The 14,179-nt window shown below is 44.7% G+C and overlaps 1 protein-coding gene across 2 annotated transcripts; it reads right to left on the bottom strand.

Moving 5' to 3' along the window:
* Window positions 1-1,054: 1,054 nt before the first annotated feature.
* On the bottom strand, window positions 1,055-7,987 carry DMBX1 (diencephalon/mesencephalon homeobox 1). Of its 2 annotated transcripts, none has more exons than XM_010138619.1 (4): window positions 7,834-7,987; window positions 3,465-3,643; window positions 1,922-2,276; window positions 1,055-1,455 (listed from the first exon to the last, which is right to left on the bottom strand). In XM_010138619.1, exons 1-4 carry the CDS (start codon window positions 7,985-7,987, stop codon window positions 1,055-1,057), a joined length of 1,089 nt encoding a protein of 362 aa, XP_010136921.1. The 2 variants fall into 2 exon arrangements, with proteins under 2 accessions (XP_010136921.1, XP_010136919.1); XM_010138617.1 differs by having other exon boundaries at window positions 3,465-3,660; window positions 7,836-7,987.
* Between the last annotated feature and the right edge of the window lie 6,192 nt (window positions 7,988-14,179).

Raw genomic sequence — 14,179 nt, 5'->3', positions numbered from 1 at the left:
CAGTTTCTGAGGCTGCAGGACTTGAGGGTAGAATTTGGTGATCAGAGATCTTTTCTAGAAACGGCTTATATTAATCAAGTTTTTGTCAAAGAAGCATATAATTCATGGTGTGTGAACACACCAGGAGGGCGTAGGAAGTTTTTATTTTTCTCTATTGTCAAAGTTAGACAAAAAAGCTCTCCAAAAAGAAAACCCTGTAATTTGTAAATAGAGGACTTTCAAAGAGGAAACAATCTAGATCAAAAATAACCCTGTGAATTTGGCTTTCATTTTTCTCCCCAGCCACCAGCATTTGGCCAATGTTTTTTCCTCTGCCTTTGAACAAGTGCTATTAAAAAGTAAATGAAAAATGCTTGGCTTATAGGAAGTGCTTAAACAGGAAATTCACCTTCGTATGATTTCCTGGCTGTTACAAAATAGAAGGGAGAAGTGGAGTGGTGAAGTGCACAATTGTTTCTCTTCATCGTAACACCTTTAGGATGCTGACCCAAGAAAAGCAGCTAGCTACGAGCTGAGGTCGGGACAATGGCTGATTTGTAACTTTGACACTAGATACTAAAATTGAGAAGGAAGGGGGAATAAAAGCAAAAGAGGTCACAGTTCTGTAACACTGACAGTAACACACAGGTGATGGGTGCTGTCATCATTATAAACTATATACAAGACAAAGCAGGACTCTTTCTTTTCCCAAGGAATGCAACAACAACAACAAAAAAAGGTGTATACAACACAGTTGGCACATTATCATGAAGATGAGGAAGGGGGGCTTCTCCTCAATGTTACAGGCTTTAATCATGGCAGTCCAGAGGACAGTTCAACTGCCTAAACATTCCTCCTCTCCCCCTTCCTCCTTAAATATTTAGCAAAGACCAGGGCAGTAGCAATGTCTGATGAAATTGTGGTGCTAATAAGATGTTAATGAATGCAACGTTTTCCCTGAAAGGGAGCACCTTACTCCAGGAAGAGATGAGGGTGGGTGAAGGTTCAAGGAGTGACATGTGTAGTGCCAACCTCTGGTGCATCTTCTCATGGGCTATGGTAGCTTGTCAGGCAGTCAGTTGGGTAGAGTGTCAAGCCCAAGGGATGCTGCGTGCTGCTTTGCTCGGAGCCTTAGGTTCTCAATACTCGTTGTTTTACTGTTCAGGCTTGGAAGGGAGCTGGAGGCCTGCAGGATGGGTGAGGACCAGACCTGCTGAGCGTGGGAGAGCGACTGGTAATACGACTGACAATGCAGAGAACTCAGCGGTGCCATGTTGACATTCATGCCCAAGTAGGGCATGGCTGACGGTGTCCCCATTTCAAAGGAGGAGTAGTGGACCAAATTGTTGGTGGCTGCCATGTGCTGACGGAATTGCTCCTGCAGGCGGAAGAGGCTCAGGGGTGAGGAGGAGTAGGAGTGAGTCTGAGCCAGGCCACTGCTGGATGAAGGCGTCACAGTTGCGCTGATAGGGGACTCTGCAGCAGGAGACAGAGGGGAGGGGTGTTATTTCTACAGACTGGATGCAGGTGCTAATGTGCACCGTGGTAGGGTTGGGACTACAGCATGGGCTTCTCTTTTGCATCAGGAGGGCAAACGATAGGTGTTAGCTCAGGAGATCTAAACACGTGTCTGTTCCGTACTTAGCATCTTACTCCAAAGAAATGGGGCTAGCCTCTTTGCTACGGCTTTCCTGCTGCTGTTGGGCAGTTATCCCCAAGCTCTAACCTGAGCAGAAGGTTTTTGCTCTTCCATTGTTCCTGCTACAATAGATATCATGCCCTCTGTGGGTCGTGTTTGGTGCTGGGGACAAGAAGACAAGTCTGGACAGTCTATCTGCAAGCACCCACACCGCAGGGAATAAGGGACTATACTCAACCACCAGCATTCCCCATGGAGACACCAGGACCTGACACCAACGCCCATCAAGATCCTGCCGCTCACCTGCTTTTGGGCTCGCTCGCTTGCAGTTCAAAGCCTTGCTGTCCACACCAGGGCTCTTATCCACTTTAGCCTCATCCAAGGTGCTCTTAAACTCCTCCTCTCTGTCGGTCTGATCCTCAGGTGCTGACTCGCTTGCCGATTGCTCTGATAGGGTTAGGTTGAGGTCCGTGCCTACCTCGCTTGGGAGGCTCTGGACCTTCTCAGTGTCTGGGGTGGTGACTTGGGTCTCCAGGACCGGCGGCTCCGTCTTTCCCTCGCTGTGGCTTCCCTCACAGTCCTTTTGCTTCTGCAGCTGCTCCTTCTGCAGACTACGCTGCTTCTTCCGGAATTTGGCTCTCCGGTTCTTGAACCAAACCTTCAATACCACAAACAGCAAGGGGGAAAACTGGTGAGAATCCTGCTTAGTGCCAAATTCAGCATCATTAAGCCTAGGAGCTTCAGGAGAACCCCAGGTAATGAGGTACCGCAAGCCCACTGTGCCCAAATGTCATTCTACTTTGTTGGATCTTAGAGCTTCTACAAGTAGTACAACAAATAAATTTTTTAAAATGTCCAGCCTTTACATTGAGTCTTTAAGCCACTCCACTGGTGGTGGTGGTTTTTTTGTTTTTTGGTGTTTTTTTTCTAAATTAGTCTGGTTGTTTCCAACCAGAATGTTTTATAGTTGAGTATGATGACATTACAGTGGCTTACAGTATAGTGTTCTTTAGTTTCTAAACCCATTCAGTTATAAGTGTATGAAAACTATGCCAGAAACACTCTAAATAAGTCATTACAGGCATAGGCTGTTATCTGGGCACTGCATTTAGGGAAGGAGGAGAGATTCCGTACTATTTTAACCTAAATCACTAGACACAGGTTGGAAGAAATATTTGCAAATCTTATTAGTGTTTTCTAGTTAGTTCAATGAGGAAAAAAATTTTAATATCTAGTTTGCAATTTTAAGATCAAAATATCTTGACATTTATGTAAAAGAAATATTTTTTCCTACTACTTATCCACTTCACACTGACGAACTAGCTACTTAGTCTTCTAAAGCCCAGCAATCCAAGAACCTCCCCACCAGCAGGTTACGAAGCATGTGGCGCTAGCTGAAACAATAAAAAAACCCCAAAAACCCATACCAATCCTTGGCCTGAGATGTTACAAAAGTTGACACTGGTGGAGAAGAGCAGCTGGAATTACTTGGATTTCTGCACTTCTCCGAAAGCCAAAAAAGACTGGCAAATAAATAAATAAATAGACTTCTGCTGATGTTTCTAAAATTCCTCCCCCAAAAATGTGAAAGAACAAATCAAAACCAGTGTACGCTTCAGAGAATTCCAAATTTAAAAAATGTGCATGGGGATTAAGAATTTCTTTAGCAGATGTGTGACTTTGGATGGTTGTATTCCCCCTCCCACTGCCTTTGACAACTTTTCTGCCCCAAATTCTTTGTTTCCACTGTAAGAATCTTGAAAGGTCAAGGGAGCTGACAACCCTCTGGGAACACCACTATGTTTTTTTAAACATCCCCGCTCACAAACCCACAAAATATCAGTACCTGGACTCTGGCTTCAGGTAGGTTTGTGCACATAGCCAGCCGCTCTCTCATGACCACGTCTGGGTAGTGAGTCTTCTGGAAGGTCTTCTCCAGTGCCTCCAGCTGTTGGGCAGTGAAAGCTGTGCGACTTCTCCTTTGTTTGCGATGCTGGGATCCATAACGTGCCTCCAAAATGATGTCTTGAAATGTACAGCCGTTGGAAGACAAGAAAAGTGGCCAATTTAATTATTGGAATTTGTATACTGACAGTCGAATAAAACACTTGCTAACACCAAATGAACCTACAAAACATTTTTTTTTCAGAACTGTGCATCTAATAAAACACATAACATGCATTTTGCTAGTTAATCGAAGACTCTGAGGAGCTAAAACATATGACTAGAAAGCCTGTTTGGAGTTGAAACTTCTTTCTATGATATCTGTGGAAACTGTTGAGACTCCAATGCTAAATTTGGTTGAAATAAGCCAATCTGCTCCAACATCAGTGGGGTAGATGTGCACACCCCACCATGGCATAAGCCTCTTTCATTGAGAAACATAATTTAAAGAAAGGTGGGGAGATTCACTGTTGTAATCAAAAGGGCCCAACATTGTGTGTCATGTTCTCCGGGAAGCTAAGGGCAGATCTTCAGGAGGCTTCATCACTGCCATGAAGTGCTGCTCTGATCGGTGGGAAGAGTCCCTGCGATTTGAACACAGCTGCCTCTAGCTCATTTTGTTGCCTGCAACTGCATTAGAAGACATGCATCTTCCCAGACACCAGACTGAGCTGGCTCTTGTTTAGTGTCTTCTATGCAGCTCACTGTAGTCTTCAAGGCAAGGTATTGGAGAGTTTTTCTAGACTCCAGTTCAGGAAAGCACTTAAGCTCATGTGCTTACGTGTGTTTAGCTTGAAAGCACATGCTTTACCGAGCATAGACACTCTCCAGCATCTGGGGTGGAAGTGCCAGCCAGGACCAAGTCCAGCCCCACCGACTGCAAGCCCAGAGCTCACATGCTGAGCCCTTCTCAGTAGAGGAGCTACTCACAAGGTCTGACTTTGCAAACTCTGCTTGCAAAACTGAGGCAAAGGATATATTTTGACTAGGGAAAATCTGAGGCCAACTGTAAAGGACTTACTTACTATTTTACTGGAGGCATTATCCTTGCACAAGAGTTAGTGGGAGTAGAAGCATCTTAAATAATGAAAGTAAGTTACTTAAAAATGAAAAAATTCCCTTTATTATGCAAGTTGGGACAAGCTGTGCTACAGTATTGGAATGAAATAGTCTGGCGAGAGGTCTGCTCTCAAAGAGGAAATGCAAAAAGAGCAGTGTCTGGTATCATTTTTAATTCAGTTAAGAATGTGACTTCCAGAGGAAGGGAGGAATGAACACACTGGAAGACAATGTAACAGGGAGAAAAGTCAGCATTATCAGCGCGCAGAGCCAGATGAAAGCTCTTTCTGCTGTTCATTTGTGCTTTTATCACGAGCATCATGGCATGAATCTAAACAATAAAACAAAACCTGCTGTCGGGCTAGCCCCAGAACCAAACAGCCAGGTTCCAAATGCGTTGGCTAACGAGCGTAGCAAATCAGCTTTTGCACCACTCAAACATTCCTCTTCCAAACTTCCAGCTGTTTCATTCTAGGTCAGCATTTGCAGCGCCTTTCTGGGCGCCTGCCAAAGCCGCATGGTTTTGGCAACCTGCAAAAAGCGTGATCAGGCTAAAGGTCTTCAACCAAATACAATAGAGCGTTGATTGCATACAAGAGACTTTGGTATTGGGGGTATTGGCTCCTCAGAGAGTTAAAACGCTGGTAATAGCTGCCACTTTGGAGGCAAAGGGACTGTCCTTGGTGCATTCAGACACAGCTCACAGTGCAGCTGAGAGAGGAAAACGGATGTTCCAGGATGAGAAACTGAAGCTACCCCAAAAGGTTTTACAAAGCTAACATTTGTGTTTCAAGTACAAGAAACCAGGAGAAAGGACACTGGTAAAACACCCTACCTGCAGGCTGGAATATTCCAGAATTTCTAGAGTAGAGGTTAGACCTACCAGCTCCCTGGAGGCAGCAGCTCATGCATTAAGTTCAAGAGCCAAGAGCCAACCAGCAATTATTTTAATGTTTTAACTATGTTTTCAGGCTTTGTGCAAGAGGGAGAATATAAATCGCCAGTGAGGCTTTGCAGTTACAATCAGAAACCTCTGTTTTCTGAGTTAAGGTCATTTGCTTTTGTGCTGCTTTATTCGGACTGTCCCTGGAAGGGAAATGAGATGTATAACCTGCACCGAAAGATATTCAGAAGTAACAGAATGTGAAGTAACTGAGGAAGAGCCGGTTTGTAGCTATATAATCCTTCCCCTGCCAATGATTAGCACACAAGGGGACCATGGGATTTAATTTGGAAAGTATTCCAGGTGGGTTATTAATTTTAAAGACAAGAGGTCAGAAAACCAATGGAATCTCCTGGTCAAGAATATGAAAATACTTTTTTTTTTTAATCTCTGTCTGCTTTTACCCTAGTTAGGGTCAAAGACACGAAGTCCTCCGTGCTCCACTGTAGAAGATACAGGTGATCACAAAAATCTTTCAAGACATCCTTGATCTAAGAAAGGGACAACTTGAGACCTAAGGTCTGCAAGGCACATTGCAGAATTCAGGACCATCTGCTCCTGTCTGACCCATACACACTGAAATGTTGAGGGAAGGAGGCGATGGATGACAAGCACAAGGAAAATGCACATCTATCATCACTCTGCAGCCCAGCAGTAGAGCCAGGATTAGAGTCCAGGTCTCCTTGATCCCACTTTGGTTCTTTTTTGATGAGGACAGGGACTTGCAGCTCTGCCCTATGGCCCCCAGAAATCCCACAGGCCACAGTGAGTTGTCTGAGGAACCACGGTTAAGGACGTCTCTGCTAGCAGCTGGATAAGGAACCTTGCTGGCGTGAAGATTTGATAATCAGCTGTGGTTCGCTGATCCAAAGAGTCTGAGACCTTTACGACCATGCTTTCATGGACTTCCCACTTAGGAGGACTATCCTGAAACTTCTGTATCCTTTCTTTAGCTTAAGCCCATGTCTCTTAAATCAATCCCACTTAAGTTGTCTGGGTAGGTAATTCTTTTCCACCTAGTCTAGGCTGGAAGGAGTCACTCCACATTTTTTCCCCGTATAATATCAGACAACTAGAAAGCTATCTTAAGGCAAATGTGAGATTCTCAGTCAGTCAGGGAAGATCGGTTCATTCTGGGAAGGTCTCTAGAATCACATCTACAGTAACTTCTTGCTTTAGCTTCAGTGTACTGGTTGTCAGGTCTGTTCTACCACACTGCATCCAAATCCTGACTAAAATGGTGATGTTGCAGCTGTTGACTATTTGCATCGCAGTAGCCTTTGATGATCTCAGCCAGACCTGGGTGTTTTGTGGTAGGCTGAAATGTAGAGCGGATATATTTGCCCTACCATACCAAATATTGTCAGGTGGCCATCAATTATTTTTGAACAATTCCTCCTATGAAATCATGAAATACTATCTTGATTTTGAACTTCCCCCTAATGCCAGTATTGATGTAGTGCTGAAGACAGGAAAGCAGATCTGATGTTCTGGAGCAGTGGCTCCTGTCCCACTGTCCCACCATCAACAATGTTGTGTAAATAACACTCTCTGGGTAAAGTCACACATGACTTTCAGCCTAAGAAAGCTCTTTTATGGAAAGCAAAATACAAGAGCCTGAGAGAAGGAGCCAGCAGGACCTGCAAGAAAGCATCACCCAAGCCAAGGTCTAGAATCCCCGGGTAGAAACAGGTCAAGGTGAGAACTAAAGACAATCCAAATGAAGATCATTTTCCAGAGAGAAAGAGTGTTTGGTAGCACAAGAAATGGAAAATAGTTTCAAAAAGGAGCGATATGAAAGAACGAGCTATGGCCTGAGATGGCGGGAGAGCGCTGTTAGGGGATATAAGTCCTGGGCCCCTTGGTAGGGGGATCACCACGTGTTCATATTCATTGTGCTGTTACTTACTAACACGAAAGTAGAATTTTCTGCTATTTTTTTGTTCACTTGTTAAAACGTGTTTCAGCATCTTTTTAATCCTCTCTCTTCAATCCCATATAGCGGGGCTGCATCCTTTGTCACCCCCAGCCAGGCTCGCCAGCCATCGGAGGCCAGTCTGCAGCAGGGTGCAGCAGTACACTGGCAGTGAACCCTGGAGGGCACGTCACCTGCAAAGCTTGGCCACATGGCCAGTATTCAGGAGCAGCCCATGCCAGCTGTCTGTGTCCCCCTCCAACTCCCAAAGAAGAGTTTCACTCAGGGTAAGCAACAAGTTTTGGGTTTCTTTTTTTTTTTGCATGAACAGCAAACGCCATGAGTTGTTCTTACCAGCCAGTCTCTCTGCCAGGGTAAGGGCGTGCACCGAGGGCCTGTAGTCAGGGGCATGCTGGGCTTGCTGAGCTGCCTGCTGGTGGAGGTTGTACATGGCACTCAGTGAATTCATGGCGTGGAGGGAGTAACCGTTCACTCCATAGTGCTGCATGGTGACATAAACCTGAAAAACAGCAACCGGAGGAGAGGAGTGCTTAGGAATGTGCTGTTCTGGTGTCCTGGTGTCTCAGCAAAGCTCAGAGTGAAACTGCTGCATGCAAGGCTCTCTTCCAACCTCCCAACTCCCACGGGTTCTGGGACAGGAATCAAAATACCTCCTGTTGACCTAAAGCACCAGCGACACCAGTCTGGCTTCCAAGCTTAGAGACCAGCATCTGACTATATGCTGAACAAAAGATGGGAAAGGACTTTTTTTTACATATCATAATAAAATATCCCATATTATTGTGGATTTTAATGAACTGACCTAGCTCTATCCCAGGACTAGCTGGGATTTTGTTCCTGTCATGGTCTACAGTGGGCTGTTCTGATATCCCATTGCTATAATGTCAAATAATCTTTCCTATCTGAACCCACTCAGGCATAATTTGTTTGCATTTATTTTTCTTAAGGTTCTTTGTAAGAAAACATAAATGCTAAAGAAAAAAAAGAAAAGCGTGTGGTATAAAAGAAAACAAATCAGTAGCATAATGGGACCAAAAATGTTATGGCTAAAGAGAGAATTAAGGTTTGCAATAAATATTGACATTTCATACTCCAACAGCAAGGAAATTATTTTTAAAAAGCTAATGGCTTTTTTCTACTGTGGGCTCTGCATGAAACTTCAAATTGCATTTCCTTACAGACCGTCTGTATAACTGAGCTAATATTGATCTCAAAAGCTGAGTGATGCTTCATTCACCCCTGTTATAAGTAACTGAGGGCCTCCAGGATGCCGTTTCTGTAGATTGTAAGACATCAGAAAGGAATTTGTGAAACATTTGCCACAAAAGAGAGTTATTAAAACACTCATTACATCAGCAAGTCATCATCTGGAAAGTCAGTGCAATGAATTAACATTCAGAAAAAGAGGTCCAGCCAGACTACCTTCAGGAAAGTAGACAGGTTATCTAGGCAACCTCTTAGAAAACAGTTTGATCACTGGAGGGAGGTGGCTCATGCTTTTAGGTGAAACCTGATTGACTGTACAGCAAAAATTTGAATTAACAATTATCTGTTGTTTTTCTGTTCTGAGGAAAGACCTTCATTTTTGCCTGTGGAGGATTTATACCATGGAGGAGAGACTCAGTGAAGAGAGAAGAATGGAAACAATTTGGTCCCCCTACCCCTCCTGCAGTGAATTCCCAGTCTCTCCCAAACCACCTTGATGCAGGAAGCACAAACACGGAGTGACCTTATTTAACATCCAGAGACCAAGCTCTAGTTCCTGGGGAAAGCAGCTGAATTTTGTACTATAGGGTCTGGCAATGACCTGGGACATCTTGTGGCTTCACCCTCACAAGCATCTCTCTGTCACAGTGCCCAGGAATGAAGAAAGCAAGCTGTGCAACTGGAGTTGGGTCAAACACTGCACTAGCTCAGGGATGATCCTTGTGGGATTGTTGTTTTATTTTTTTGGACTGAAGGGTTTTGTGTCATGAGTGTGAGTGCTACCTTTGTCATTGTCTTCTCAAAGAGGCTGCAGTAATTATACCCAAATAACTCGGGAATCTAGCACCTCATTCCTGTTTCCCAAGTCCCTTCTGCTCTGCCAGCTCATTGTTTTAGAGGTGGTGGAGGGTGACAGATCCAGGTGTGGTTACACCACAAAGGTCTGATACACACCCTGATGCCACCTTCATCTGATGTGTGTCTCTCTGTTTGTCCATTCTGGATTCATTCCCCAATTCTTTAGTTTTAGACTCAAAAAAAGGTCAGTGGCTATCCAACACCTACATAGGATCACAGAGTATGTCAAGCTGGAAGGGATCCACATCCCACCTCACTCTGCTCAATGCCAGCCACATCCTTATGACCCATGGAGAATATTACCGGTCACATTTTTTCCTACCACATCCTGTGTAAGAGTATAAAAACCCCCCTACCTCCTACTTCAAAGTGCAGACAGACTATTTTTGTAAGAATAGCTGATTTATTGAAAAATGTATGTAAGGGTGCCTGAGACATATTTTGTAGCTAGTTCTGGAAAGCAATTCAATTACTTTTAAATTAATTTTCAAAATATGTAATTTCGAATTTTTCTCCTTTTTAAATTTTTTTTTTAAATGAAAGACATCTCCAAAACAAAATAATAACCTTCATCTATATCCTATTAAGGATATACCTGTGAAAACAGGTATTTTTGATTCAGATGCTAGCCTAAATTGAAGGATGTCACGGCTCTGCTCTGTTGAGGAAGACCTAAGCAATGCCAAAATTGTTTGCTGTTTCTCTGTTCTCTGATTAAGGAGAGGGACTTCACAAGCTAGCAAATTTTTGGTTTTTTGTAGTTTCTCCATGATGGCTGCACAGCCAAATTTCAGCAGGGGCATTGCTCTGCTGGACTGCATAGCTTTGCTGCTGGTGGCCCACGCTAAGGGACAGGAGAGTGTCCCAGTGACATGAGCTGTTGAGCTGTTGACACGGCCACAGAGGACACCTCCCATCACCTGGGGAATATCTGCTGGTCCCCGATTCTGTCCCTACCCTGGACAGTTTCGGAGTTGTCTGTGGCACAGCTTCACCCAATCCTTGATGTGGTTTGTTTCCAAAGAGCATCATCCCACCCCAGCCAGCAGCACAGCAGTGCTCAGCGTGCACCAAGCTGGCTCCAAAGGCAGCAGTGCTCAGCCAGTCCCCATCATCAGCAAGACCACCACAGCCCACCAGAGACATATTTACTGTTTCACTTTCACAGTCCAAGAGCAGGACTGGCTTTTCTGGCCAAGGTAGACAGCGGAACGGAGGTTCACAACTTTGTTTTGCCTCCTCCCTTCCCACCCCCTAACTTGTGAACCAGCTGGTGTCCTGGTTTCGGCTGGGATAGAGCTGGCTGGTTCCACCAGCTTTGGCCAGCACATTGGAGGTCTCAAAGCTTATTAGTTCCTTTATGTTTGGTGAAAACCTTTTGAGGACATAGAAACTATTAACTGCCCTGGGCTGCTGCCAGACCTCCTTCGTTAATAGATGCTGGAGAATCTACACCAGGGCTCAGCCTTGCCAGGGGATACATGGGAGGCCAAGTGTCTTTGACTCTCAATTCACAGAAACACCTGTTTCTTTTCTAATCCCCCTTGCATGACGTTGGTTGTGAAGTAAGCTGGCACATTAAGGGGGAAGTGAAAGGGGAGGGGAGAAGAATTTTTCCATAGCACACTGTCTTCTGAGGACACTGCCAAGGATATTGTGTCTGGAGCCCAGTGTTGCCACTGAATCACTTGCTCCGGGAAGAGTTTGGTTTATTTGATTGTTAAAAGATGCTTTTGTGTGTACATGCGTGTCTGAACAAACTCTTCTGGGGGGCCTAGAAGAAAGTGCATAAAAGAAAAAATGAAGAAAATAAAAAGCAGGGGACTTAATGATGGACTCAGGATGGGAGTCAATACCCGTCACAGCTTTAGTGATAACTGCTGGGCATGCTGCAGCGCAGACGGTCGGCAGAACTTCCTACTCACTTGTGCAGCAAATGTATTATCTCAGATTCTGTATTAAAAATAAGGGAATTTACTGAGCGAGACTGCTCAGCCTAATAGGCAAGGTTAACTGCGACCGCAAACAGCTCCTCTTTAACTGTCATTTCTGAGCTCCCCCCAACTCCAATAAATTAAATATTTAAAAGACATCATGCAGCAATTTTTTTAATGGAGAAAGCCATTCATCAAGCCACTGCTGTGTTTCACAAGCTGTCGAATAGTGCTTACACTGGTTAAAATAATCTTTATATTTCATTAAGCAACCAAATAAGCTGATCCCTTCCCAGTGGCTGTATAGATGGTTTTAATTTTCAAGATCTGCAAATGCATCTTTTATGTCTCTGGGTGGCTGGAGGGCCTCAGGAACAACCAGAAGGAAGATGAGACCAAAGTTTGAACTCCTGCTTTGGGGAAGGGTGTAGGCTTGAGCAGTTGTTGATACAGCTGGGAGGGTAATGTAGGGTTCATCCTGAAAGAAAGGGGATGCCTCCCCCTGATTTTGTGTGTCAGAGATCACTGAAGAGTTGGGCGTGGTGCAGAAAGGAGATGGGAGCTGAGGAAAGGTGCAGGAAAATAATAGGTGAGAGTAAAATCTCTCTATAGGGTGAGACCAGCCTGGTTTGCCCCTGCTGAGAGCCTGCAGGATGATCCTGCAGCATTGGCTCAGCGCAGGAGATGGATGTCTGCGGACAGTGCCTGGGGCTGGTACCTCTTGGGGTCATCCCTGGCATCAAAAGACTTGCTCTCTCCCAGCTACCCACATTTTGGAGCACCAGGCTGTGAGGTCTCTGTGCCATGCCCTGTGCCGGACCCTGCTGGGGTTTCTGCTCCTCCTGCCTTTGCAATCCTGGCATCACTACCTCAGTCACAGACACCCTCGCTGGGTTTTACCTCTCACTTAAGTTTTCAGTATTAGCCCCTGGGCTTTAACCTTACCAGCTTTGGCTTCTCAACTTTTGTATGAGCCTTAAAGTTTCCCTGTTTTACGGGTAACTAATTTTGTATCCAGGCACATAATTATGTCCTGAGACAAGATGCAAAGAGGAGAGAATCACAAATTTCCTCACCAGGTGAAAACTCCTGTTCTTAGTGGCTTGTGTTTGTGTATGTGTGGGAGCTGAAACAGATCTGGGAACAACAAAACATCTTTTTAAAATGAGATACTGAACTTTTCTGAAAAGCACCTTGTAACCAAACATCCATATTGTCTCTTCTATTAGGGAAAAAAGCCCCAAACAAACCCAGGACCACAAACCCCACGCTGGAGCTGTATTAACTGCACTCAAGAATTTGAGATCAGGGGTGTTTTCTGCTCAATCCTCATTTCACCCCCTCACCCTTCCCACCAAAACATCCTCAGTCTGTAACTGCCTTCACCTGCCAGCCACACGCGAGACCTTTAACAAAAATACAGAACTGACAAAACTCATTAAGGGAGAAATGTATCGATCTCTGCAGCCTGCAAACACAAGTGTCACTTGTGCTGCCCACAGAGGTCGTGTCAACACTGGAGAGCTTGTGCCTGCACTGAGCTGTCCTGAATAAGGACATCCACGACAGCTCCCTGCACGGACGCTGCTCTGGAGGAAAGGAATTATAAACAAAGACAATGGTTTTACTCAAGTGCATTATTCTGGAGTAACACACTCCCACTCCTCCCAAATCTAAACTGAGGCGACATGGAGGAATTTTCTTAAATAGTTTATTCTGGCCAGCTTCCCCAAGTAGAAGTGAAAAAATGCCTAGGACAAGACATCTACCCTTCTCAAGAAAACACTGTGGGGAGAGATGGGTTTGAGGCTAGATGTAGAACTCAAAGTGTTGCAGGGGCTTTGGACCATTTTCTCGTTTCCCTTCAAGTAGTTCCCTCCCAATACTGAGTCCTCCCAAACCCAGAAAAGCACTTGGATTAAATGCATTCACCTACACAACATGCTCAGGTGCCATCATGAAGAATGGGCTAATAAAATCCATATGTTAAAAAGACTAAATTTTTCCCAGAGGAGGATACCAGACCCTGCTTTTGACTGGGGGGCACCATGGTTGTTGTGTTATCCTTTCATTAAATCTGTCCAGAAATTGGGGGCGAGGGGTGGGGTGTGGGGATGGTGAGGAGGGGTGTATGAGGCCATCTTTATGTGGGAAATAAGCTGTTCTAAAAAAAAGTTACATCTGGACTTGGGCAACTCATAGGTAGAAGTGAATTTCAACACCATAGTTCATTACTGATGAAGAGAGGTTTGCCAGAAATTATTTTGAAGCTTGGAAGAGCTCAGCATCGCCTCTGATCTGCGCCCTGATGCAACATATAGCTTGAACATGGGAAAAACATCAGGGGAAAAAAAAAAAAAATCGCACAAGAAAACTCTGGTGCTCTTGTCAGGTGTTTGGGGTCTTGCAGGTGACAGAAAAAAGTAGGAGCAGCCCTGTCAGGTTAATAGGAAAGTCGTGGCCGTCCAGCCCAAGTGTCTGCTCTGGCGGTACAAATTGTTACTCATGTTTATGCAAAGCCCAGGAACTGTTGTTCACTACTAACAGGGAATAACAGCGAATGGTTTCTGCTCACAACGTCCCCCTTACTACTGTTGGCAATAAACATCATTGAAAATAAAATCACAGCAAAATATCCCGTGCCCCCCCCCCCACCCCCCCCATGGCTGCTCTCGTTTCTT

This window comes from Buceros rhinoceros, unplaced genomic scaffold (genome assembly GCF_000710305.1).
Source record: "Buceros rhinoceros silvestris isolate BGI_N320 unplaced genomic scaffold, ASM71030v1 scaffold30776, whole genome shotgun sequence".
Classification (NCBI taxonomy): Eukaryota; Metazoa; Chordata; class Aves; order Bucerotiformes; family Bucerotidae; genus Buceros; species Buceros rhinoceros.
This window is presented reverse-complemented; position numbering and strand designations above follow the sequence as displayed.

Coding starts and splice junctions, on each gene's coding strand:
- DMBX1 (XM_010138617.1), bottom strand. CDS start 7,987: ATGCAGCACTATGGAGTGAACGGTTACTCCCTCCACGCCATGAATTCA. Junction 2,277..3,464: donor TACCTGAAGCCAGAGTCCAG/GTACTGATATTT, acceptor GTGGTATTGAAG/GTTTGGTTCAAGAACCGGAG. Junction 1,456..1,921: donor GCGAGCGAGCCCAAAAGCAG/GTGAGCGGCAGG, acceptor CTCCTGCTGCAG/AGTCCCCTATCAGCGCAACT.